The sequence below is a fragment of the Adiantum capillus-veneris genome, chromosome 10, assembly GCF_014529385.1.
Source record: "Adiantum capillus-veneris isolate H3 chromosome 10, ASM1452938v2, whole genome shotgun sequence".
Classification (NCBI taxonomy): domain Eukaryota; kingdom Viridiplantae; phylum Streptophyta; class Polypodiopsida; order Polypodiales; family Pteridaceae; genus Adiantum; species Adiantum capillus-veneris.
In genome coordinates, this window is record NC_140940.1 from 76,321,990 (window position 1) to 76,349,333 (window position 27,344).

General features: G+C 46.1%; 1 protein-coding gene across 6 annotated transcripts in view; it reads right to left on the minus strand.

The window, feature by feature from the left end:
- Positions 1 to 27,344, minus strand: part of LOC147449090 (inositol hexakisphosphate and diphosphoinositol-pentakisphosphate kinase VIP2-like) — a 205,702-nt gene that overhangs the window by 167,289 nt on the left and 11,069 nt on the right. The window contains exons 2-6 of one of the 6 annotated variants that reach the window (XM_086521670.1): positions 9,166 to 9,225; positions 6,493 to 6,575; positions 6,329 to 6,375; positions 5,964 to 6,047; positions 5,708 to 5,771 (exon numbers count right to left, since the gene is read on the minus strand). In XM_086521670.1, the coding sequence (XP_086377796.1) occupies positions 5,708 to 5,771; positions 5,964 to 6,047; positions 6,329 to 6,375; positions 6,493 to 6,555 (258 nt within the window). In that variant the 5' untranslated portion in view covers positions 6,556 to 6,575; positions 9,166 to 9,225. Of the gene's footprint in view, positions 1 to 5,707; positions 5,772 to 5,963; positions 6,048 to 6,328; positions 6,376 to 6,492; positions 6,576 to 6,639; positions 6,756 to 9,165; positions 9,226 to 27,344 lie in introns of those variants that run through there. The other 5 variants (XM_086521668.1, XM_086521667.1, XM_086521666.1 and 2 more) reach the window with 5 other exon arrangements.

Sequence of the window (27,344 nt, forward strand, 5' to 3'; positions counted from 1 at the left end):
CTTTTCCAGTGTCTTTAAGACATGTAACTCACACATGAAGGGCTCTAGTCTTTCTCTTTTGCTCCTCAATTGTTATATTGATGATAGTGGATGTCGTTGTGGCTTCAGCATCTTATCTTTTCCTTTCTTGCCGTCCTCGATGCACTATTCAGCTTTATCAATCTTCTCTTGTATGAGAGAGAGAGAGAGAGAGAGAGAGAGAGAGAGAGAGAGAGAGAGATGAATGAAATGGTATATTAAATGTCTTTGAAAGGCCAAAATGACCTATGAGACCAAACTAATGCAATCTTGGTGGATATAATACAATGTCTAGGTACAAAACAAAATGAAGTAAAATAAAAGCTAAAATGAACATCAATGTCTGAGGATGCCCGGCATCGGGCGCTAGCTGAGGATGTGTTGCATCAGTTCCTAAAGAGAATCGTCAATGTCTGCCTCTATAAATAGTCGTATTGGACATCTCCCATGTCGTGCTACAATGGTCATGATCCTCTGATGGAGCCTCTAATGTCGTGGTGGCCCTCGTAGACGTAGGTGTCTAGCTCTCTCTCAAGTTCAATGGCTCTCTCAGTCAATATACCTCTGGTATAGGTGGACTCTGAATTTTGTTGTGAAGCTTGCTCATCTAACTGCCCAGCCTCTGCTGTAGAAAGAAAGAAAGAAAGAAAGATATATTAACGTCTCGGGAGAGCCAAAATGGCCCATGACACAAGAAACTATACATCTGGTAATACATCTGGAAAGAAAGAAAGCTTTATTAACGTCTACTAGAGGCCGAACTCGACCTATGAGACAAAATTGATGTACAACTGTCAATGCCCTCTGGGTGACAAGAAAAAGGACAAAATATAACATGAAATAAAATAAAATAGGATTGAACTAGTAAGATAGGAGTGATGAGTGGAGTGGGGTGGGAGATGGAGCACTAACACTAAGGGTATGTGGAATATATGCGTAGGGGTGTACAAGAATGCAATGCAAACTAGCTAGCTCCATCTAGTCCCATAATGAGGATGTAATATCTGATACATAGGCGATGTGGCGAAGTAAAAATCCCCTGTAGCATGATCTCCGGATGTAGATGTAAATGAGCGATCTGCTCCTGGATACGGCGCTGATGACGAGCCCGAATCTCTGTAATCTCCCTCTCATGTAGTACAGGTGTCTGGTAACTAGATGCTCTCGGTCTCCGTCTGGCTCAGAGGTCCTCAGCTCGCTAAAGGGTAACCCCCTCCTGTGTCGGTATATGCATTGTAGTAGATCTCTGAAAGAAGTCAGTGAGTTGGAGCTGCCGTCTCTCCCTCCCTGTAATAGGATCCTGTAGTAGCATCTCCCTATGACGATGTATCTCCGTCAAGAACTGGCCAAATCGGTGCTGGTCTGTAGACTCCATGATCTGGCGTAGTGTGGGGGTGTCCACTGAACAAGGAAGTGTACCTATCTCTGATGTCACTGTATGCTCTGCACCTACATACGTAATGCTCCTCGCTCTCAACCTCCTCCTGACATAGTCTGCAGATCCTCTCTGCTCTAATGACCCGTGTCGCTCTGCCTGCCTCAATCTCAAGCTGGTGTGATGATACTCTGAGCTGGCCAATCGCCACTCGGGCAGTGTGGGGCATGTATACATCCATATATCTGGGCCTCTCGATAAATCCATCCTCGGAGATGCTCAAAAAGGAGTCTCTGTAGTATAGCATCTTCGTGGGCAGGGGCTGGTGGGGTGTGGTCCAGGTCCGTGTCGTATCGCTGTAATAGGTCCTGTCTCATAACTCTGTTCCTCTCACTATGTGAGAGCTGTATATGTGGGGCATCTGGATCGTACTGAAGAGGTGGTAAGTGGTCTATGTCCCACCCACATCGAGTCAATAATTGTATCATCTGTGCATACCATGATCCTGTGTCACCATCCTCCGCTAGCTGTCTAGATGCCTCAAAAGCTTTGCGAGATAGTCTATTAGGGTCCATATCTCATACTCTGTGAATAAAGCAAACCACCTGGAAGAGAGCCTCTGCTAGCATGGGCAGGGCAGCAAACTCTGCTCTGATAATGTCATGTGGTATTGAAGGTTTACTGCGAATCACCTGTGAGAACATCAAGATCTGCGGTCTCTAAATCTGTGCCCAAAAAGAAGTAGAGAGCCCAGGTGCCCAAACTGCCGCTGCATACATCAATGCTGGTGTGACCAAAGTATCAAAAAGCCACCCCTTTGTGCGGGGTTCCTGAAAGTGTACCTGATGACACTGTCGCTCAAGCATGGCCAGAGCAACATATCCTCGTGTCAATCTATCCCTCGCTGCTCTTGTCATAGAGAAGCGCCCCGCTGTGCTAGCAAATGTGATACCCAAGTATACATACGAGTCCACCACCTCAATATGGCCTCCTGTAAGGGTGAAGATCGCCTGTCGTCTAATGTGTCCAGATGTGTGAAATATCATAACCTTGGTTTTCCCAATGTTCACAGACAGCCCTCTCTGTGTACAGAAATCATCTAGAGCCTGTAGGTGTAACTGGAGTCCCGCCTGTGACTCAGACACTAGAATGATGTCATCAGCATATAGCATAACATGGACAAGTGTACCTGAGATGTCAACTCCTCCTCCTCCTCTGTGTATGATGAAGTCAGCTACCTCGTCGATGTAGAGCCCAAAGAGAGTGGGAGACAGTGGACATCCTTGCTTCACACCAATAGTGCTAGCAAGGGTCTCAGATAGACCTCCTGGACAACGTACTCGACCCAGTACCTTCTCATACAATGCATAGATGCCCCATATCATCTCCGTGGGTATCCCTAAAGACTGAAGCCGATGAAAGAGGCGCTCCCGTGGTACTGTGTCAAAGGCTTTGCGAAAATCCACAAAGCAGCAATATAGCCTCTTCTTACTCGCCTTTGCCTGGTCAATCAGACAACGGAGAGTGAAGATATGATCAATAGTAGAGAAAGCCCGTCCGAAACCTGCTTGCCCTGGAGTGCGTAGTCCCTCCCTCTCTGCAACTGTACTCAGCTCTGCCGAGAGAGAGAGAGAGAGAGAGAGAGAGAGAGAGAGAGAGAGAGAGAGAGAGAGAGAGAGAGAGAGAGAGAGAAACGAAATGAAATGAAATGTTATATTAAACGTCTTCAAAAGGCCACTATGACCTATGAGACCAAACTAAAATAAAGTAAAATAAAAGCTAAAATAAACATCATTATCCAAGGATGCCAAGCATCAAGAGCATGATCAATGTCCGCCTCTGATAGTCATACTAGAAGTCTCCCATGTCGTGCTAGAATAGTCCTCATCCTCTGTTGGAGCCTCCGTTGATGTGGTGGCCCTCGTACACGTGGGCGTCTAGCTCTCCCAAGCTCAATGGCTCTGCAAGTCAATATACCTCTGGTATAGGTGGACGTTGTGAAGCTTGCTCATCTAATTGCCGAGTCTCTGCTCTAAAGAAGTCAGTGATCTCCCTTTGTCAATGTTTCCCGCTGTCTAATCTCCTCAAGAAACTCTCTGTGTCTGCATAGCTCTGGCAAAAACAACCCGGGCATCTCTGATCCTGATATCTCATGACTCTAGCCAATGGTCCAAAGCCCTCTCTGAAAGCAGACTCGTATCTCATAGTATACCGGACAATGACAAATGTGATGTAACTCTGTCTCTGGCTCTATATGACACAACTGGCAACTCTGCTGGTCTCTAGCTGATGCGATCATGTGCACATCTGAGCAATAGCACATTATCCCCTGGGATAAATGAAAGGCAAGCCTGATCAAATATCCATCCTTTGTGAGCTGGAGAAGACGCTCTATATAGAAAGCCATCTTTGTGCCAAGCTAACTTGTCTTTTTGTCCATGTCCTCTTGGTGTCTAGCTAAATCAAATCATGTCTAATGAGGTGAGTAATCTCTGTCCGTGTGAGGGACAAGGAGAGTGCATCCAGCGAATACTCAAAAGGGGGTAGTCTGTCCATACTAAAACCATGTAGCTGAAACCATGATGTCATCTGTGCATACCAACAAGATGTGTCTCCCTGTTAGGCGAGCTGTCGAGAAGATTCCAAAGCTAGGCGAGCATATCTATCTTTGGGGAGATCCCAGATATTGTGTGTAAATGAGACGGATCTGGTAAGTGCCTCTATGACCAGTGGGGGAGAACAAGCTCTGCACGAATAATCTCACGCGGTACAGAGGCCTTTGCCCTAATCATCCGGGAAATCTTAGAGACCAGAGACCTCTCTATACATCTCCATCCATCACTACTGCCAGCTCGGCTATGATGGTCCCCATATCTACACCCCATAAAGCATAGCTGAAGTAACCAATGTGTCAAATAGCGAAAGCTTTGTTCGAGGTTCCTGAAACTGAATTTGCGAACACATCCTCTCCATGCTCCCTAATGTTGCATATGCTCGCGTATGAGTGGTCTCTGCTGCTGTCCTCAAGGAGAGCTTTGGACCACTAAAGACCACTCCCATGTAAGTGTATGCGTTTGTAAACTCAATTGTCTGCTGACCTTATGTGAAGGTCGATGAAAATCGCCTGACCCACACTCTCAGGGGCAAGTTCAAGAGACTTCAGGGCAGCTCCGACCGCATGCGGGAGCGCAGAGAGGCTTTCCTGCGACTCTGGCGCCCAGGGCCTTTCTTCACCATGGTCCAGGGTGCGCCCAGATGGCATTACCAGCCACCTGTGTGGCTCTTTCCTCCTCCCATTTTGTGATTTAGCCTCATTGTACATAATTTGTTCACTCACTGGAGAGTCTCCCCATGCTTTTGATGTAGCCCTCTCTAGTAGAGGTGGTTTGTAGCCCTATGGGCAGGTTTTATTAACTGATAGAAGGATCTTTTTCTCGGGAAAAAAAAAGAGAGAGAGAGGATTCTAATAGCCTAATTGGTTGTTTCAGAGAGGGAGCTGGTGGGTAGATAAAGGGACTTGTCCTCGAAACTTCCATACGACATAAACAGCCTTCAAGCCCTAAGAGCTCAAGAGTCAAGTTTCAAGAAAAAATGGAAAAATGACAATGTGAAATTTGAATGGTATGTGTGTCAATGATTCAAGGGATTATGGGAGAAGAGCCTACAAGGCCCCCTCTTATAGGTCAAGCGGTGGCTCTCCCCTTCTGAACCCCCAACAGACAAAACAAACCTAAAATGGTCAAAAACCCTCAAGTTTTCTAAACTATCAATGGTAAGTTTCCGACCGTTGGGAGTTGTCCCTGACTGGCCCTCTCCCATCATGGTCCATTTTGTTAACACATCAAGGACGTTTGCCTCCCCCCCCCCCCCCCCCCCCCCTTTCTCCTAGGCGCCCCAACAGATGGGCTGTCAGGTCCGTCCCGGTCATCCCTATCTTAGGGTTAGCCGTGCCCCACCCCAAGGCCGTCCCCCCGTCCCCTATGACTATGTAATGAAGCATTATACACAAACAACCAAAATAAAGCAAGTAAAATGATAGTAACCTAATGGACTTTTGCATTTAAGTACTTCAGCTACAAACTTAGCTCCATCGCTTATACGGGATAGTCAGGAAGCATATTGCACAAACCACCCCCTCAACCTACAAAGAGCTCTTGACACCGATTACCTTTCGAACTAGAATACTTCAACTAAAAACTAAGCTATATGCCTCACAATCATAGCCAGAAAGCTTAGTGAAATAACCAACCCTCCAGAGAGTTCTTGACATTAGACAACATTAGAGATGAGACCTTAGCTAAAAGGAGAACCTACTGCATAGACTTTTCGACGATCACGCAAAAGGTGTTGCATCTTGAGGTCATTCACAAGGAAAGGCCTGTAAACAAACAGCCAGCAGTGCGACTGGTTAGATTCACCCCATAAGAAAGCCTCTTGGATAAGTATAACTACATGAAGCAAGAAGCAGCACAATTCATACAGCAAGCAATATATAGGTGAAAAAGAAAGAAGAATGCAGAGCAAGAATGTCACAAGCTCAAATTAGCGCAAAGTGAAGAGAGAGAGAGACTTTCTCAGTTCAGCATATTCCTCTGCCTTCTCCATGGGAAATCCAGTTGAGTAAAAGGCAATCAAGCAATCACAATGAGGCCACCTACACAGGAGAAAACAGCAATCAGGTAAAAATTATAGTCAATACTAAATACTAGACATTAACAGAAATGTCTGAGGCTCTGAGCATAACAATGTTAGCTTATAAATTAATTCCTTGCAAAATTTTCTCTTTTGCACTCCTTTTATCTGTATACAAGTCTTTAGCTGTAACATGAATTGACCACTCCTCTCTTTCAGGTTTTTTAAAAGTAATTCTTTAACGTATTTCTTGTAGTGTTTGATCTAATTTTACAAGCAGTTTTTTGAAATGACATGGCTTACTTGTCCACCGGTTCCTCAAGAATGACTTCGTCTCCAAAGATAAAAATCTGCAATAAATAAGCAACCACAATCTATAAAGAATAGCCACAAATTAGCCTCTTAAGTTCAGACAATATAATAAACATGGAGACTATCAAGAGAAAAAAGAAGTAAACTCGGCATACACCATGAGATGGAGAAGCAGATAATTTATTTGTACAAAAAGAACGATAGATTGGCCTTTTCATCTGCACAACGATCGATGGGTCTGAAATAAAACTTCAATTCAGCAAATACATTTAAATTTAATATCAAGGGAAACATTCACATACAATCAATGTAGAGAAGGCAGCAGCTTGCTTAACAAGGTGAATCGAGCGCATTCATGCTCTTCCCTGCAAGTGTTTCCCTGCCTGAATTTCCTCTCTTGCACATTTTGACCTGTCCCCTGCATGTAGGAATTCTTGTATGCAACATTCCTGGTCTGCTTGATGAAAAATTTAAGGGCTCAGCTGGCCTTAGCAGATAGGCCCTACTAAAATTTGTTAAGCAGGCCCCTTGTTTCTTTTGGGGTATCTGAGCACACCAGTTTCAGTTCTGGTTTTAGGGCACTATGATATAAGAGTTTAGTTATGTACTATTTTAAAATCTCTACCAGTGCAACTGCTCCTTATGAATGATTATCCCAGGTAGAGCTCTTCTTCCTGTTAGCAAGTGTAGAAGCTACACGCCATCACTCACTTTTTCCTGTGTGTGTTGCACCTTGCTCTTTTCCGCCACTGCCCCATCTCCACCGCCTACGATCACTAGTCCTCCTTAACCTGCCCTATCTATGCCTCCATAGCCTGTGCCACCTTGTCCATCCTCTTTTGACCTCAGAGTCTCTGATGAAGCACTTTTAAAACAGCAGCTGAACTTTCCCCCCTGCAACATGTTCACAGTTCTACTATGAGGTACGTGCACAAAGATGCACATATGAGCATTCAGGCTCACATGTGACATACCAACACAATTCAGGTATGTAAGAGTGTGCAGAGTAAGTGGGGGGAGATAAAGAATCGGGTAGAGAGGAAAAAGAGAATATGAGAGAGGACCACAAATGTCAGGCCATACAAGTCAGCAAAGGAAAGAAAAAATGGAAGCATCCGGAAGGTGAGGCTAAACACTCCTCCTCCACAACACACACCTGACCCTCTATAGTATACACATGAGATTCCCTCTTGGAACTCTCTCTAAAGGTAAAAGAGACCGCCAGCTAATGAAACATGGGACCAAAAGTGATTATGGCTGCTTGATGTTTTTTCTAAAACACAGTGAGATTGGTAGAAAAGTGCTGTTACGGAGGACGTGTACATGAACAGCTTCCCAAAATTTTCCAGTGTATACTGTGAAATTAGGTAGGAGAGCCAAGGATGGATGATGTGCAGTCAAAAGCCACTCACTAAGCTGAGAGGGGCATTCATGAATCATAATGGACTTATAAACGATTTTCAGAAAAGGCTATGAGAAAATAAGCTAAAAGAGATAGCCTTCATAGACAATAAGCTAAAAGAATAGCCTTGCATATGTAGAGGATTGCATGCCATGCCTTCATAGTGGCCAATTATTTCCTCAACGAAGATACCCAGGGGTTCATCCTCCCATCTAGACCAACCATTCTCCATTCAAGGAATGGTAGTTAGAAGCCATTCTCTTAATTCAAAATGCTTTCGTTTTTGCTCTTCTGCTCTTAAAGAGAGTGTGATGAGATAGTCCCACTCTCCATTTAAAAGTGGCAATAACACTGAAAGTGTCCCATAGCAGCTGGACAAATGCCAACAAATTTTAAAGCAACTAGTACACCAAATACACGACCCAGTATGCTGGATATCTGTTATCTGTGCACGTGGAAGACCTGCTTGGACTCCTATTTTTTAACCATCCAGCCAACGGCCACAAGATTCACCCTGAATGTAAATAGACAATAGAATGCTCTAAATGTATTACAAAAGAATGTTCTCCAAGTAATGTGCAAAATCCAATGTCGCAGTCCAAAGTATCTAACAAACTCCTTCCCAGACCAACCTAGCAACCTAAATTCCAAAAGCACTGCTGAAGGGACTCAATTAACAGGGATTCGATGTGATTTCTACCATAGATGCTAGCTACCATTCCTACTCTCTTCCACTATTCTTGTACTTCTGTGGTTGCATGCAACTTCTCTTCAGAATTAGATAGGTACCTCATCAGAATGGATGGCCTAGATAGGGCTTTGGTTAAAAATCGGCTTGCTTGCCATCGTGGCGAAGCAGCCGAGCCGGTTGCCAGTCAAAAGCAACCAGCTGCCAGCCGTTGACCAAAATGATGAGTTGGGACGTCGCACACGGTGCTCGATCCCTAGACAGGCCGCGTCCCACTCGAGAGCACTACCACTGCGCTTCATGCAGGCGTTGCGAGTGCAATGCAGCCTTTGCATTATAGCGTTCAAAAAGCTGCTGCCCCCCAAAAAAGTGACGTGACTGGCACACCTACACGGGGCCTAGCAGGCCGATATTTATCATGAGCCCCTAGATAGGAGGATGCACCCCCACTATGGCTCCTTGCTAACATTAATAATCTCAGACTACCAACCATTGGTACTTTCATGCTTTCTTATTATCAGGTACCCTTCTCTCAGAAATAAGACATCAAAATTCACACCCCAAGGCAAGGATGGAGACAAGGCTACATAAAATAAACATAGCATGATTAAAAGACCAGATTCTCAAATCCAAGAAAACAATGTTTCAAATTCCAAGCAAAGTTAGCATAGTTTATGACTTGTACATTCATGTCCTTCTGTTTTGGCTTCTGTAAGAAAGGCCTAAAAAGATATCTACCTCAAATTCACCAAAAGCACGCAACCTGTCAAGGATCTGAATCATTGGGGGAGAGCATGCCTGCAAAAACAAACCAAAAAGAAGAAAACACAATATGATGTGCAAGTAAAAGCTATAGACATTTGAGCTTATTGTATTAGAGAATTGAATCCATGACGAATACCCTCACAAGAACAAACCAATTTGGTCACAAAACAGGTACCATAAGCTCATTTTAAAAAATGATGAGGTTTAGGGCAAAAATGTCAACTATCTATTATACTAATGCTGAGAAGGCTTTTGAGACCTTCTACACATAAATCAACGTCTTTTTTAAAGATTGGCTCATTTAACACTTGAGCTTTATCAAACAACGGAACCATAAAGAATACCCTCACAAAAGTGTATGTTTCCAAAGGACGGGTGCAGTAGTCATCAAAAAAATAATGAGGTCTAGGAAAATATTGTACAGTATCTATTTCACTTAATGAATTATTCTTTTAAGATTGTAATAGATTATGTCAAGTTACATGCATCCAATCATATACAAAGTAAAACATTTTCTTTGTGTAATTTCAAGTTGCATCATGTATCATTTGGGCACACCACATAATCGATACCACTGCTTTATGAACAATCATGCAACATCTTGTGCAGTCACAGTGGCCTTGCAAGGTAGCATGCAAAATTCACTACAGCCATTGACTATAATCAAACATTGCATGTTTCGTGCACAAGAGGAAGGAGGTAACTTGGTCACAAAATCCATACTTATGTCCCCAAACAGTCCCTCAAGGATAGGCAAAGGCATGAGAAGACCTTGTTGCTTACCATTGGGAACTTTTACTTTCTGACATACAACATAGCCCTTACCCCCTTTTGGCCTAGCGTTTTTGCAAATTCCAGCCACCCTCCATTTTCATCTTGTGAGCGCCATCAATATGCAGCCATCTGTGGTCAATTTGGCAACCATCTGCCTCATTGTTAGATTTACACCACTCTGCTGCTTCACAGGTCTAGGGCATACTTGTACGGCTATTATGTCTCCGGGCTGGCCACCCATAGCCTAGGTTTCTCCTGGTCCGGCTGAACAAGTTTGGGGCCGGCCGCCCACTTTTGTCCGGGCGCCCACATATATTTCCATATATCATTTTTCTATTGGGTCAGGGGGGTACCCACTTCCATCATCTATTGCACTGAGGTTCTCTTGCTTTGGTAGTCAGTGAGGGGCTGATTGCCCCCTTTCCTACACATAGCGTTTGTGTCTCCTATCTCTCTCTCTCCCCTCTCTCACGCTTCCGCACACGCACACGCACACTCTCACATGGTATCAACAGCTTAGGCTTTCCGTGGCCTGGGTCAGCGCATCATCCGCATCGGGTTCTCCTCCCAAGGTCAGCATAACCAGCATTTTCATGAAAAATCTGTCAACATTTTACAAACAACCAGGCGCGCGATGAGATCTGCGTTTTTCGTCGCGGAGAATGCCCCTCCACCTGCATTTTTGCAGATCAGGTTAATGTTTTTGCATCAGGCTGCTAGTGCTTCACTTCTGGGATCATTTCATCGCCGGAAACCTCCTCTGCTCCATTTGTTTTTCAGCCAAATCTGCGTTTTTGGGTTTTCAATCCATTTTCGGTGGTTTTGTTGGTCAATTTGTGTCGTTGACACCTTCCACAAGTTGCTGGGCACCTAGGGTACCCATCAAGCCTTTGTTTTTTCAGCAAACGGAAGGTTTTTGGTGCCAACAAGTGCAGCAAAAGTGGACTGCAAATTGACCTGCGTTTTCGCAGCAGGAGGGTAGCTCTCAGCTTCTGAACCCCGGATCTCGCCACCACTTAATGCATTGCCGACGAGTATCCTCTCCATCTTCATCAGATTTCAACCATTACCCCTTGCTCTTTTCTCTGTTTTCAGCCCATCTGGGGCAATGACAGTGATTCACCACCCTTCCCTACACCCTCTGCACCGCTCCGGACCCTGCCGGGAGCGTACGAGCACGCTGAAAATTGCTGGACAGCAGCGTTTTCATCACCTCGCGGTTGCGTTTTTGGGTGGACAACAGACACTTGACTTGCGTTTTTCATAGAGGATGGAGTTGCCTCCTGTCCGGACACCATATGGTGGTGGTCCTTGCGGTCTATCAGTGACTGCTGCAGCACACGGTAGCTTCAACATCAGCTTGATCATACATGGCCGTCAGATCCTTGGAAGATCCATTCACTCCGGCCATCATTCGGCGGTTGCGTACTCTAGAGGGGGTGGTGACTTGTGGTTTGTTTTGGACACACCTTTGCACTCATCAAAGGAGTTCACACGAGATATGGCCATGCTCATGGCATATGGGATTCTCACCTTCCCAGAGAGGACACCACCATCTTGGGTGGACAGACACTTTGACCTTGACTTTTCAATTTACTTGCTTACACAGGAGCATCTACATGGACTTACGGAGAGGATCTTGGATCTCTTCTTGTTCAAATTCATTACTTGGATCTACAGCCTCGAGTGGGACTTCAGTGTTTTGGACTCTCTTGGAGGGTTTACCCACGAGATGTGGGAGAACAGATATCTTCATGCGACTACTTCCGGAGTCACCCGGAGCTTGGCTTGGACAGTAGTGCAGTTGCTCCTTCACACTCTTGATCCTTTGGATTTTTACCTTCAGAGTTGCTCATACTCATCCTCAGTAACCTCACAAGAGACTCCTCCCTCGACCTGGGCAATAGGCCACTCCCAACTCATTCATCTTGAGAGCCACACCGTTGGCCGGATTATGCTTTGGTTTACACCAGAGGACTGGAGGCAAGAGTTACAGACAGGTCGGCGCAGACATCTTGGTCTGGCCACTGATTCCCAGATTCTCCTTCGCCCAAACTTCTCAGTCTGGCTTCCCTACTTCTACAGGATTCTTACGGTGCAGACAGCTTGGTCTGACCACGCCTCCCCTCATCTTGGATTACCCTACCTACTGACAGGACACCATCCGGTGGTAGTCAGTGCGGTCTCTTGGCGACTGATGTACCTTTACGGTAGCTTCCATAGTGCAGACTGCTTAGTCTGACTTTCCTTGATTCGGAGGACGTGTACGGCGCAGATTACTACATCTGGCCTTCCTGGAGTTTTATACAGCTTAGCCACTTGGCCACACTGGGTTGCAGGTTCATGATTTGACAAGCTTCAGTGCATTCTCATGACGGTTCTTGGGCTTCTCCATTTTCTCCAGACGGTTTGACTACAGACACCACAGATCCTATTGGGCAGGACATTGCAGGTCTATTGGCACTTCTTTTATGACAAGGAATTGATTTCACACTCAGTTCGGGACCTTCTCGCAGTATCTTCACCCTGTATTGGCGGAGTACAGCAGTTTGCTACACTGCTCGTGACAGCACTTTACCATGGAGATCTCTCCGAGGTTGTGACACCCCAAATTGCTGCTACACTCGTGAAGTTCACCGGAGTATTTCCTTCAGTGGACATCGCAACAGACAACTTCATCATTTGCCTCACATCTTCGGCTTCACGCGGTTTGTTCAGCATCGGGCGTTGAGTGGGGTGTTAGATTTACACCACTCTGCTGCTTCACAGGTCTAGGGCATACTTGTACGGCTACTATGTCTCCGGGATGGCCACCCATAGCCTAGGTTTCTCCTGGTCCAGCCGCCCGAGTTTGGGGCCGGCCGCCCACTTTTGTCTGGGCGCCCACATATATTTCTATATATCATTTTTCTGTTGGGTCGTGGGGATTTCATGAGGCCTTGCCCTACCTCCCCTTGGGCACCTATTTATAGGGCTAGGGGGGTTCCCACTTCCATCACCTGTTGTACTGAGGTTCTCTTGCTCTGGTAGTCAGTGGGGGGCTGATCGCCCCCTTTCCTACACATAGCGTTTGTGTGTGTGTGTGTGTGTCTCTCTCTCTCTCTCTCTCTCTCTCTCTCTCTCTCTCTCTCTCTCTCTCTCTCTCTCTCTCTCTCTCTCTCTCTCTCTCTCTCTCTCTCTCTCTCTCTCTCTCACGCTTCCACACACGCGCACTCTCACAATCATTTCCTCTTTGCCCCATAGTGCTTGGAGCACTTGGATTTGGTGCCCTCGTCTGCCCATCAAGTACAACATCATATTCAGCACTGCCATCGCAACGGATTTGCTGTTTTTTAAGTGTTGCAGATTTGTGTTTTGGCAACCAGCAACCAGCAACCAGCCCTTGTTTCCCCTCACGTAGGGTGTGCAATTCAGCCCCAAATCTTCATTGTAGTGGCCATCCACAACCCACATCGAGCCAGATTACAAAGGCATATCAACTCAGCCCCGGCCACACTTCATTCCAACGAGTTAACGCGGCTACATTATCCATTCAAAAATAGTTGAGACTTGCATTGAGGTATTGCGTTGGTGTACATAACATTTACGCAATCTAAAGAAAATACCACATCAGTAACAGTGGGTGCGGGTGCAGGTGCGGGTGGGTGTGTGGGTGTGGGTGTGTGTGTGTGTGTGTGTTGGGTGAAAAGAGCGAGAAAGTAAGCCTTGCACGGTGGGTGTGTTCACGACCTGCACGTTCCTCTGTGACCTTCCCCTAAGCGAGCGGGTGCTCTGTGCACCCAACCTGCAGCATGGCAGTTGTCTACTCGCAAAGTTTGTGCCCTGCGTGTGTTGCTAACTTGGCTTTATCTGACAAAAAAATAATTCTAAATGAATTGTTGGATTTATAACTGAGAGGGTTTTCTCGCTTGGAACACCAAGGAAAAATAATTCTAAATGAAAATTATTGGAATTTTAAGTGAGAGGGTTTTTCTCATTGGAGACATCCGAGTACAGAATATTCCTAGTGCGTCATTCACAGTAATGACAGGAGCACTATAAAAAGGAATATTTGTAAGGCCACCAAGAACGGGTACTTCTGATGCATCACATTGGATGGGTGACACAGAGCATCGGGAAGAAGTATCCGACCATCCGGGAGCGGACATCTCTGATGTGTCATAGGATGGGTGACATAAAGCATCGTGAAGGAGATTATACCGTAAGTTCGGTAGGAAAGGAGTCCATGATGGGTATTCCTGATGCGTCACAAGGTGGGTGACGGGTGCATCAGAAAGCGAATATCCATAGTCACGAGGAAATTCCAAACTATGTCAGAATTGTGCACAAGGAAGAGCAAGCACTTGAATGAAGATGGGTTCAGAGGAAATACAATTGCCTTCTGAGAAAGCAGGTTGCTTTTTGGGAAAGCAAATGCTTTCCCGCGAGGAAGTCTATGTCTGCATTGCCTCTGTGCATGAGGTAGCATCTAGGGACGCCTGGAAAGTATTGTGAAAGCATTGTTCTTTAACTTATAAGGTTTTATTGAATTTTTGGGCACATTCAGATCATTTTTAAAAACGCCGGCCGCCCACTTAATAAGTGGGCAGTCACGTGGAAAATAAAGCAGCAAAAACCAGCCAGTGCTCTCTCTCTCTCTCTCTCTCTCTCTCTCTCTCTCTCTCTCTCTCTCTCTCTCTCTCTCTCTCTCTCTCTCTCTCTCTCTCTCTCTCTCTCTCTCTCTCTCTCTCTCTCTCTCTCTCTCTCTCTCTCTCTCTCTCTCTCTAGCAGAAAAGAAAACAAAAAAAAAAAAACTGCCGCGATCTCTACGTGGGCAGCCAACGCTCAGCTATTCCTGTCGTGGCAAGGGATCTATAAAAGCATCACACGCCCTCTCTCAGAGGAGGAGTTGCCAACGCCAACAAAAGGAGATTCTACCACCAAAAGACGCAAGAGATCACGAAACTACGAAGCACGGAGGTCGCCTTTTTCCCGCGCAAAGAGCGAGAGGTATCAATTGTGGATTCGCCATATAAATTGTTGTCCTGTGTTTGTGTGTGCTTGTAGGTGTACTTCCTCTTCACGAGGGAGTAGGAGCAGAGGAAGGCATGAGCCTCTACAAGAGAAAAGCAATCTGAGGAACTAGAGCCAGATCAGCCCAAGGGTTTGGTGCCCGAGTTTGGGAAGTAGATCCACGGATCGAAAGAGGTAGTCTGTCAAGTTGTGATCCGGAAGTTGAGATTCCCAAGTAAGGACTTCGTGTCCAAGAAAGCAGAGTTATACGACAGGAATAGGACTCTGAAACCAACTCGGAAGAGAGTTGCAGGGATGCTATACCCTGAGTCTGGAAGGTGAGATCCAAAGGCGAGAACCTTGGTTCTCGAGGATTTGGAATAAGGAACGGAAGTTCCTTGGAATAGGGTTTTGCCCTAGAATAGGAAGCCGACGCTTCCAAGAACCATCAAGTCTTATTCTAGAACGAACGTGGTAATACGTTCGGTTCAAGTGCTTGTATAGACTTCTCCTCAGTAATAAAGATACTGTTACGGGGGGGGACCATCCCATCTGCTGGTCCAAGTATTGTGTCAATCTTCTCACTCTCTATCTCTCTCGCTCTCTCGATTGCTCTCTATGTATCCTCTAGCTTCAGTATCATGTGATAAATTCTATTTATCCGAGTATATTTTATATTGCTACGCGCTCTCGTTTGTGACTGTGGTATCAGAGCATGGTCTCCTCTCTTTCTCTGTAAAGGAGGACGACTTTGGGAAGATACGGGAAGAAGCCATGACAAGCCAAGAGAGAAGCAAGCAGGCGGAACCCTAAGCCCTGCAAGAAAAGCTTGCAGAGTTGGGAAAATTTTTTTCTCTCTGTAGAAGTCGACACAAGACTTGGGATTCTCTGAGAAGGCGACAAGAGCATGATGCTCAAGAACCTAGAGAATGCAAGGAGCGGAATGCTCAAGATCCTTCAAAATCCAAAAAATATCCAAGAACGTCAATCCAGAACCATAGCCAAGAAATCCCGTCATTTCAGGAAGGATGGTCTTTAGACCTTAGAACACTTAGTCAAGTCTAATACTTTTGATGAAGGGAAAATGTCCCGAAAGCTATCGCTTTCATTCAACAGTTTGAAGTTGCCTTTGCAAACGGCAATTTCTAAGAAGCGTCGAAGGTGAGGCATGTGACCAAACACCTCAAGGGGATTGCAAGTACTTGGTGGTATAACGGGATTGCTCGTTACTGCCCTCGCTCATCCCCCCCGCGCACGCTCTGCACCCCCGCCCCTCTCGCGCCATCGCTCTCCCCCCCCAACCTCCAGTGAGTTGCCCTGCCTTGCCCTGCCCGCCCGTTGCCTGCATTCTGCGCTAGCGTGCAACAAATTCACCGCGCAGCGAACCCGCCCCTGCCCGCCTCGTCGCAGCGCCTCAACCCACCCGCCCTAGCTTCGATTCCCATTTCTTCCGCATCGCTACCCCCGCCCCCTCCCCCCGGGTCTTGCTCGACTGAATTCGTCAGCACCTTCGACATGCTCGGCCAACAGAGGGCCACCTCTCGTCATCGTCATTTCGCCCTTCTGCACGGCAGCAGACATTGATAAATGCTCATGCTCCACCTCAACGGGACTCTCAGGAAGCCCCCTCGCACGACCTCGCAGAGCCCACCATCCGACTTGCTCTTTCGCCGACAGAGCAAGCAAGCCTCGCAGCAGAGGTGGAACGCCTTCAGGCGACTTCCCTCATCTGCAAGATTCTGGACAGCAGACCCAGCAGAGGAGAGGTGCGCGATCTTCTCCAGGCCCGCTTTCTCACTGAGGTGGGCAAGATCTTCGATGTTCACTTCCTCGGACACAGCTACTATCAAATAGAGTTCGAGACCTCGAAGATGGCGTACAAGGTCATCGCGATGAGTCCCTTGGCCATCAGAGCAGTTCGATCCCACTTTCGACAGTGAAGGCACAGGTTCGATCCAGCTACAGATGTTCTGGTAGAGAAGGCAGACCTTCCCATATCCGTCAGCTTTCTCGGTTTGAGGCAGTACCTGCAACTCTTGTCCAAGATAGACTCAAAGATTGGGATTGTCCTGGAGACACCTCGCACGGCAGCCTTTGTAGCTGCCAAGGCGACATCCCCTCAGTACGTGTTCTGGTTCGGGACACCCACACTCTCCCAAAGGTCGTCCTACAACCTAGGGTGAGTGGGGGTTGGTTCCGTCAGAGCGTGGAGTATTCGGGCCTCCCGAATCAATGTTTCATTTGCAGACAGATGGGCCATTTGGCAAAGGCCTATCCTCGTAGGAGACCTCGACCCACAGCGCAGGTGTACCTTCCAAGGCTGAGCAGGCCCAGCAGCCAGACACACAGAACGCACAGGTTGATACCTCCACAAAGACCAACGATCAGACAGCTCCCCTGTCGGCAACAAGTAACCGACCGTCGCTGACAGGGGAGGGCTCGCCCCACTGCTCCCCCTGGTGGCCGACCTTCTGCAACACTGGGTTCCGACTGGGAACCGTTTTGACCCCCTTCAGCAGGACCCGCCTAAGGAGGCCTCGTCCACTTTAGTTGTCACAAACTGCTAACGTGTCAAAGCCCTGAAGAAGGGAGCCAACTTCTAGATGCTGGCAGAGGGGCCTAAACCATAAGAAGAACAAGTTACAAAAGAAGAAGTCCTACCAACTTATCGGGACCCCGTCCAATGGGGCACCACGTGACATAAAGGATTAAAATAAAGCAAGACCCACGCACACACAGAAAAGGCTGGCGGAGCAACAGATGATGTGGCAGTTGTACGAAAATTCCAAAAATTATGTTGGCATGATGACATGGCAGACTGTAAGGATTTCCGCGTTTTGCGTTGACTATTGTACACGATTCCGTGATTTACGCTGGCAGCTTTTTGGCTTTGCTTTTGGACCAAATGCTTTTGAGTTTGAAGGCTTTTTATTGTAAACTGCTTTTGGGGCCTAGGGCCTTTAAATATGAGGTTAGGGCTCATTCTCTGGTATGCTTCCTGGAGAAGGTGCAGAGTCTGGAGTACCGGCTTGTACTGTGTTGATGCAATATAAAGAAATGCTGAAAGGGGCGCCAAGGTTTGGGGCCAATAATCTCTGGGGTGGAATTCCGCCAAACCGTGTCGCGTGTCGTCTCTCTCTTTCAGTTTAGTTGTTATTGAAGTGCCAAAAGTCTGTTCAGTTTGTTCTTTTCTATTGGCACATGGTGCCGGTCTTGTGACAGTGGTATAAGAGCATCAGACGTGTGCTTTTCTGAAAGCATACCGGTCCTACAAAAGAACAGATAGAGCTATTGGAATTTTATTTGAGGTATCTTCGGCCTCTGACCCCGGACATATTAGCCACTCCCACCCTTACTTCATTGCGCATCGGGCGCGCTCCCGTCTTCATCACTCTGTCTTACAGGGCATAAGCCATAAAGAAACCAAGACAAGGAATTCATGGATTCAGCAGAATATTTGCAGTTTCTGCTCAACAAGCTTCACGACATTCTTTCGTGGCATCCTCAGCAGAATCTTCCGATGCTGCAAAGTTTTCAACAATTTTTGAACTACATGTTACCCCCTCTGATGCCCCAAGTGGTACCTCCTCCTCCGGCATTAGAAAGTACGAGAGCTTCCAATCGGAAACCTTCTCAGCTGTCTGTTCCGATTGGGGGAGTTTTCAAGAATATGGTGCAACCATCTGACCCTGATCCAGTGCAACCGCCATTGCCCCCACCTCGATCACCGCCGCCGCCGCCAGGCTACAATGATTGGAGCCCATATGGATACCCTTATTATCCATACCCGGGATATGCGCCTAACCAACCCAAATATTTCAAAGATGGTGGCACGACAGTCAAATTTTCACTTTTTCCGGGGTGAAAGATAGCAAGGAAGCATTGCAATTCCTACAACAATTCGACAACATCTATGCTTTGAGGAATTATACAGAAGAATCCAAGATTTCTCGAGTAGCGGGATTTCTTAGAGATAATGCTATGCGAGTTCAATAGCTACACAACCGCATGCTCAAAGACTTGGCAAACTTTCAAGACAGTTTTTGCAAGAAGTTACATGACTTCTATGTTTGAAGTCCGGATTTTAGCAAAGTGGGGCAACTTGAAAATGTTTGCCACCGAAACCATGGACGACTATAACCAGAGGTTTCTCGACGTGTACCTTCCGGTGTCCTTCTTTAAGTTCATTTCCTTGGCGGACCAGTGCGAGTGCTACACCATTGGACTACCATCAACATTGCAGGAATATTGTCTTTCCAAGCAAGTCTCTACCATGCAGGAGCTTATGGACCATGCTGCGGTCGGCTACAAACTCATGAAGGGAAAGCTAGAGTTTACCACTCCGGTCACGAACCACAACTCTCGCCAACAAAGAAGATATTCTCAAGAGTCTCGTGAAAGTCAACCACAAAGGCATCGTTTGACGCCTCAACAACGAGACACCTTACTACGATGGTTTCCAACAGGGCATAATCATTCTAATTATCCCAAACCCACTGATAGACGAGAGGAGCCGACGCCCGCACCAACGGTCGACAGAACCCCAACGCCACCTCCTGTTAAGAGAGCTAGACCCGCTATTGGACTAGTTCCTGATATTTATGGCATACGCCTTGAGAGAAAAAATGAATTGTGTCGAGCATAGGGCAAAGTCAATGGCTTCAAAGCCCTTATTTTCTTTGACCCCGGAACTACAGTGAACTTCATCCATCCAGAATTCTTAAAGCAGATGCACTTTGATTAGGATGCAGAGGGTGGAGAAATTGAAGTTGAGCTAGCCACAGGGCAAACTCAAAAAGTAGTACCCCTCATTGGTGCTCTTCCAGTGACTATTCAAGATTATCATGGAAAATGTCACGTAACACATTCAGCCCTATGTGTCCGTGGACAAGCTATAGCATGACAACGATTCAGTTCAGTCAAGTCAGTAGTGTTCTGGCACTTTTGTGAGTCTGTTCGCAGACCGTGCATACCTAGGCACTTAGAGTAGATGCATATCCTTTGGTTGCACACAGCATAATAATCAGCATTACCATCAAAATCCATCAGCAGCATTTTTACAGTGCATAGACCTATTTTCCCTATTTTTGACATTTTTAACTTATTATTTTTAAGTGACTTTTGTTGGAAAGTAGGTAGGGCAAATTTACTGAGTTTGTATAAGTAGAAACCTAGCGCTAGCACTTTCTAGCAGAAGAGGCAGCAACAGGCAACTTCTCAACAGAACCCCCATATGCCCTAGCGTTTTTGCATCACATCAAAAGGCTACCGTTTTTGGACCAGATCAACCAGCGTTTTTGCATTGGCAACATCCTGACGACAGCAAGAAGCCATCGTTAGCAGATTCTCCACAGCAAGACCATTTTCAGCCCTAGCGTTTTTGCATCTGCAAGACACTTCAGTGTTTTTGCAGATCTTCACGACGGAACCCCCACAAGCATCAGCGTTTTCAGTTTTCAGCAGTTAGCACCCGCAGTAGAAGTCCCGAACCTCGCAGATCTCACCATCCCGCAGCAGATCCTCGCCGCACGGTCAGATCCAGTGTAGTTTGCAGTTTCAGCCCGAAAAACACAGATTTCAGCATCTGAGTTTTCAGCACGTCGTCGTCGCATCGTCGCCATCAACATTGTCACCGACATAGAGTCAGAATTCAGCAGATAAAGATTTGCAGATTTCAGCCTTAGCATTTTCAGATTTCAGCCCGTCTCGTCGTCGTCGACATCATCGGCAAGTCCAAAGCATTGTAGAGATTTGTGCAATCAATAGTAGACCGCTCTCGCCATAGAGAATGGAGCCTTCGGAGGAGGGTTTGACAACATTCTGGTGTCGTATTCTCTTCTCTCTCTATCTCTCAGTCTCAGCACCTTCATTCACAGTGTGTACCACTTTGTTTGTGTCCATTGCACTCTCTCACTAAAGGAGCGGGAGGCTCTCCCTTCCGTAAGTAAAAGAAATCCTTGAGCACAGTTCGGAGCACTCAACTTGAGCAAAGTTCAACATTCACTTCCGCTGCACCTTACATTAGTATCAGAGCTTTGGCAGTGTTCTGTATCACTCAAGGAAAGAACCAAAAGAACCACAAAAAAAATTTATGCTTGTTGTAGTGGCACGTAACCCAAGTCCTCTTGGGCGTGTCGATTCCTAATCGTGTTTTTGAAGAGTGACAAGAAACCCAGGAAAAAAGGGCTTGTCCAGTCTCCCCTTGTGCCTCTTTTAACTCATTGCTAGCGGACCGTGCACTTAGCAGCCGTCCAATCGACGTGAGGTGGGAAAAAGCAACTTTGGTGTGAGCGTAAGGCCGCCATGGGGTGCGCCCGCAAGAAAGAGAAGAGGTCGGGTGAAGAGAAGATCCTTCTCTAACACAGATTGCAAGCGAAAGAAGAACCTCAAGAACCTCAAGAACCAAGAACCCAAGACCCACACGAACCCAAGTTCCTCGTGAACTTAAGATCTCAAGACTTCAGGGGATGGTCATCATGCGAAGCGGAATGGATACTTCGCATGAAGGTGGTGAGCATGGGAGTGACGAAGAAGAGTTTTCCCCACCAGGAGGTTTTTCGGACCCTCCCCCTTTCCATCTACGCCAAGGATTGCACTAACTCCTATGGAGGCTTTGGACCAGATGTTTATGGCCAGGAAGTTAGAACGCGAAGCAAGAAAAGCAGAAAGAATGACCGACTTTGAGCGTGAGAGCGAGCAAGCACGCTTGGAGGCCGCAGAAAGAAAAGCAGAAATAGTGTGAACACGAAGAAAGAATGGTAGCAATAGAGCATGAGCACAATGAAAGGAAAGCCGCCTTGTTCCAATTCTTTTCTCAAGTGCAGGCACAGATGCAAGAGATTCGGGAAAAGGAGACTCTCTCAGTCTCTTCTTCTCCCAAGCATGACACACATGATTTGCATGATAATGATAAGCATGATGATGAGCATGATGATTTGCATGATCAAGATGTGATTATTCACGAGCATGATGAGTTGCATGATGATTTGCAAGATAAAGATGTGATTGTTCACAAGGATGATGGTTTAGTTGATACTTTTTCTAGTGAAGCTAACCTCTTTGCAGATTCGATCAATCACGAAGAACCGATCTTGGCTCTCGAGTCGAGGTCCAAAGAACCCCCACAAGAAGTATTATGTATTTGAATGATTAGTCAATACGCATTGTTCGAGTGTTTCATTCGTACTCGTTTCCTGTATTTTAGTCAGCGTCTTTATGTGATCCCTTTCCAAAGGCATGACATATTGTACGTTGAGCACGTTTCACTCATGAATGAGCACGCATGTATGCGGATTTCTCATGAAAAGCTGAAAAGTATGCATTCAAGGAAGTCACATTCCATGTCTCTTCCTTGGCACGACACAGTTGTAGAAAGAGCACAAGAAAGTATGAGCACCAAGCATCAGCATTTCCATTATGGCTTGCCAAAGTTGATTGATTTAGATCAGAAAGAAAAGATTCGATCTCATTGTTTGCATGTGTTGGATAAATGGGTTAGCACTCCGTCTATTTTGTTCATCTACATTGCATGCACAATCTTTAGAGAAGACAAGATTTTTTCCACTCACTTTACATGGAATGGGTATGTTCATGTTTTTGTGTTGGAAGTGGTTTCAGGAATTTTCAGCCATGGAGATTCTTGAAGAAGCAAGAAGCATGACTCTAGACGAAGTTGAAGCATTGAAGGAGCCACAACAGACTTTGTGTCGCTTTCAGCGCAGCCCAAAGAAGAAGGCACTGCAGACCTTTATGAAGTTCAAGTATCGCACGACCCACACCTCAGAGTGGGCTGGCGAAGAATCCTTTCGAGGATACCGGATGTTGTTGGCGATCTCTCTCGACGCCATACAGATCAGTACCAATACCTCACTTTGAAAAGGAGGGGATGTCACGTGACACATCCAACCCTATGTGTCCATGGACAAGCTACAGCATGACAAGGGTTCAGTTCAGTCAAGCCAGTCTAGAGTAGGAAGTGTTCTGGCACTTTTGTGAGTCTGTTCGCAGACCGTGCATGCCCAGGCACTTAGAGTAGATGCATATCCTCTGGTTGCACACAGCATAATCATCAGCATTACCATCAAAATCCATCAGCAGCATTTTTACAGTGCATCGACCTATTTTCCCTATTTTTGACATTTTTTCACTTATTATTTTTAAGTAACTTTTGTTGGAAGTAGGTAGGGCAAATTTACTAAGTTTGTATAAGTAGAAACCTAGTGCTAGCACTTTCTGGCAGAAGAGGCAGCAGGAGCACTCGCTCAACAGGCAACTTCTCAGCAGAACCCCCAGATGCCCTAGCGTTTTTGCATCCCAGCAGAAGACTAGCGTTTTTGGACCAGATCAGCCAACGTTTTTGCATTGGCAAGAGCCTGGCGACAGCAAGAAGCCATCGTTAGTAGATTCTCCGCAGCAAGACCATTTTCAACCCTACCGTTTTTGCATCTGCAAGACACTTCAACGTTTTTGTAGATCTTCGCGACGGAACCCCCACAAGCATCAACGTTTTCAGTTTTCAGCAATTAGCACCCGCAGTAGAAGTCCCGAACCTCGCAGATCTCACCATCCCGCAACAGATCCTCACTGCACGGTCAGATCCAGCGTAGTTTGCAGTTTCAACCCGGAAAACACAGATTTCAGCATCTAAGTTTTCAGCACGTCGTCGTCGCATCGTCACCATCGACATTGTCACCGACATAGAGTCACCATTCAGCAGATAAAGATTTGCAGATTTCAGCCCTTAGCATTTTCAGATTTCAGCCCGTCTCGTCGTCGACATTGTCGGCAAGTCCAAAGCATTGTAGAGATTTGTGCAATCAATAGTAGACCGCTCTCGCCATAGAGAGTGGGGCCTTCGGAGGAGGGTTTGACAACATTCTGGTGTCGTATTCTCTTCTCTCTCTATCTCTCAGTCTCAGCACCTTCATTCACAGTGTTCACCACTTTGTTTGTGTCCATTGCACTCTCTCACTAAAGGAACGGGAGGCTCTCCCTTCCGTAAGTAAAAGGAATCCTTGAGCACAGTTTGGAGCACTCATCTTAAGCAAAGTTCAACATTCACTTCCGTTGCACCTTACAAAAAAGCTGATAAGCCAGTTGTCCTCAAAGTTCGGCTGTCCGAACAAAACCTCGAATAAACTCTCTCTACTTGTTTTTCTTTATAGCTAGAAAGTAATGTTTGAAAAATTGTTTGAAATGGATGGTATCTGTTTTGAACTTGTTTTGGTGCCGATTTGAAATGTTTTGACTCTGGTTTTAATACTGGTTTCAATGATTGGTGATTTTACTCCCGGGTGGAGTAGTTAGAAACGATGATTGAAAAGTGTTGTTTTTACTCATGGCCCGGACCCTTGTGGTTATTTTACGGGGGGAGTATCGTTGTTGTGAATCCCGGCCCGGACCTGGATGGTTATGCGGGAGGAGTATTCTTAAGTCTGAGTAGTGATTACTCTCAGTACCTCCAAACAACGCAGGCTGCGGTCTGGGGGGCGTTTGATTGTAAAAGGCCTCTATATCTCCCGGCCCGGACCTTTTTAGGTTATGTGGGAGGAGTGGTGAGAGAGTCGTTGAATATCTCCCGGCCCGGACCTTGTTAGGTTATGCGGGAGGAGTGTTCATCGACGGCTTTATATTTGTATGTCTCGTAACATGCATATGTGAGCATTTGTGTTGCATTGTGATGTGCCAAGCACTGAATATTCCTAATTGGATGAGATTGCCTGGGTATGTAATTTTAGTGCATCAAGACATCCGTGGAAGATCAGTATGGTCTGGGTGTGATGGCTAATTTTACTACGCCGGAATATCAAGAGTTCCAATCTGGACAAAGGAGAAGCTAACTCCTTGATCAAAAGAGCCAAAAGGAGAAGCTAACTCCTTAACAAAAAGAGAAAACTGATTCTCCCTCGGAATGACCCTCGGAAATTTTTGAGCTAACTTGAGTTGTTTTGCAGATATGCTGTAATCGCGGACGATTACTCTCTTTCAAGAAGGGGAGATGTCACAAACTGCTGACGTGTCAAAGCCCTGAAGAAGGGAGCCAACTTGTAGATGCCGGCCGAGGGGCCTAAACCCTAAGAAGAACAAATAACACAAGAAGAAGTCTTACCAACTTATGGGGACCCCGTCCGATGGGGCCCCAAGTGACAAAGGATTCAAATAAAGCAGGACCCACACACACAGAGAGAAAAGGCTAGCGGAGCAGCTGATGACGTGGCAACTGTATGGAAATTCCGAAAATTGCGTTGACATGATGACATAGCAGATTGTACAGATTTCCGCGTTTTGCGTTGATTGCTGTACGAAATTTCGTGATTTACGCTGGCAGCTTTTTGGCTTTGCTTTTGGACCAGATGCTTTTGAGTTTGAAGGCTTTTTACTGTAAACTGCTTTTGGGACCTAGGGCCTTTAAATACGAGGCCATGGGCTCATTCTCGGGCATGCTTCCTGGAGAAGGTGCAGAGTCTCGAGTACCGGCTTGTACTGTGTTGATGAAATATAAAGAAATACCGAAAGGGGCGCCAAGGTTTGGGGCCAATACTCTCTGGGATGGAATTCCGCCACTCCGTGTCGCATGTCGTCTCTCTTTCAGTTCAGTTGTTATTGAAGTGCTAAAAGTCTGTTCAGTCTGTTCTTTTCTATTGGCACGTGGTGCCCATCTTGTGACATCGTGCTCCCCTTGTCTAGAACAAGGGTTCTCATAGCCATAGCCAGCTTTTGGTGAAGATTCGTCACGAGAAGTTGCAGCAGACACTCTCTCCAAAGAGTGTGGTGGCTGTAAATTCTTTGTTTTCAACCCCTAATCATCTCTTCAAGGGTGAATTTCAGCAAAGAACACATAGAATCTAGTTCTTCTCTACCTACAGTACGCATACACAAAGTTTGGTGCAATTCCATCGCGAAAAAGGTCTCTATTTCGGCATTGGAACGTGCTCAAGTAATATTTTCAAATTATGTGCAGAAAATTACAGCAAGCATATGTGCGTGCATTTTGTGTGTTTTTCCCTTGTTTTTATTGCAAGAATGATTATGCATAAAGGGACATAGTTAGCAGAAGGTAGACTCTCAGTTCCGAGAGCTTCCGTTTAGTTTTGTGAAAGATAGACTCTCTCTTTTGAGAGCTTCCCAAAATCTCACAACAGAGGGAAAATCCTCTCAGTATTCAGAGAGCCCCGTTCCTCTGCTTGTAAAGATTCTCCCTTAGTAATAAAGATAATCTCTTTATGGGGGCGGACCAGCCCATCTTCTCGTTCCCAATGAAGTATCAAGCTTTCTCTCTCTCTCTTTAATTCTCTTGAGTATTTGAAGTACAATTAAAAGTCAATTAACTCTTTCGTATTTTTGTGACACACACACACACACACACACATTTTGGAGCATTTGTAGCTCCTGGCCTCGCATAAGAAGTTGTGCAAGCAGCATGGGCTGCTTCCTGAGCTTGGTGCACACCATATATACAACAAGGGGCAGCGTGGGTTGCTCTCGGATTGGCTACGCATACAGGGCATCGTGGGCTCCCGAGTCCCTACATAGTACATACGCATACGGCCTCATCCGCAGCCTCCAGAGCTCTTTGAGAGGGGATCGGCCCACACCCGAGGCTCCTCCTGACTGCGAATAGGCGCTGTAACACTGAGTAGGTTCTGAGCACGAGCTAGTTCTGAGGATGGACCACTCAACTGACCTCGAGGACGATGATATTTATGAAACCCCGCCTAAATCGAAAGCGACATTTAGGCGGAGGTTTCAAGAGAGCGCACTATCGGTTCAATGAGAGCAGAGAAGCTATCTAGATTCAAAGATGACTTAATGTACAAGAAGGTACACGTGATGATCAAGGCCGAGCTGAGCCTTTTGAGGGGTGACATTGAAAAAGAGATGTATGCAAATGCGGAGACTTACAAAAAAACTATGTATACAGATATGAGGAAAGAGTTGGACAAAGAGATGCTTAGTAAGTGTGATGAGATGTACACACCATTGAAGGCCAAAATGCAGACGATTGTGAGGGCAGAAGTGAATGTAAGGGAATGTGTGATGCAAAAAAGATTAGAGGAAGCACTTGTTGCGTCTGAATCCTGGAAATCAAAAACGGAATAACGCATGAATGAGAAGGATGCATTGATTGAAGCACTTAAGGAAGACCTTGCAGCTTGCAAAATTACCCCCGTAAAGGAGGGAGAAAATCAACCCTTAATGATAAAGGAGCTCGAAAGCATTAAGGAGCACGTGAAAACTCTACCGGAAGAGGAAGAGCAGAAGGCACGAACAACCTCTTCATGGGCGGAGCACCTATTCAAAACACAGGAGAAGGTTAAAGCTGAAAAGTGGATCGAGGACGCAAAGAAAGGAAAAGATAAGATGTCTGAAGCCACAGCGACATCCAC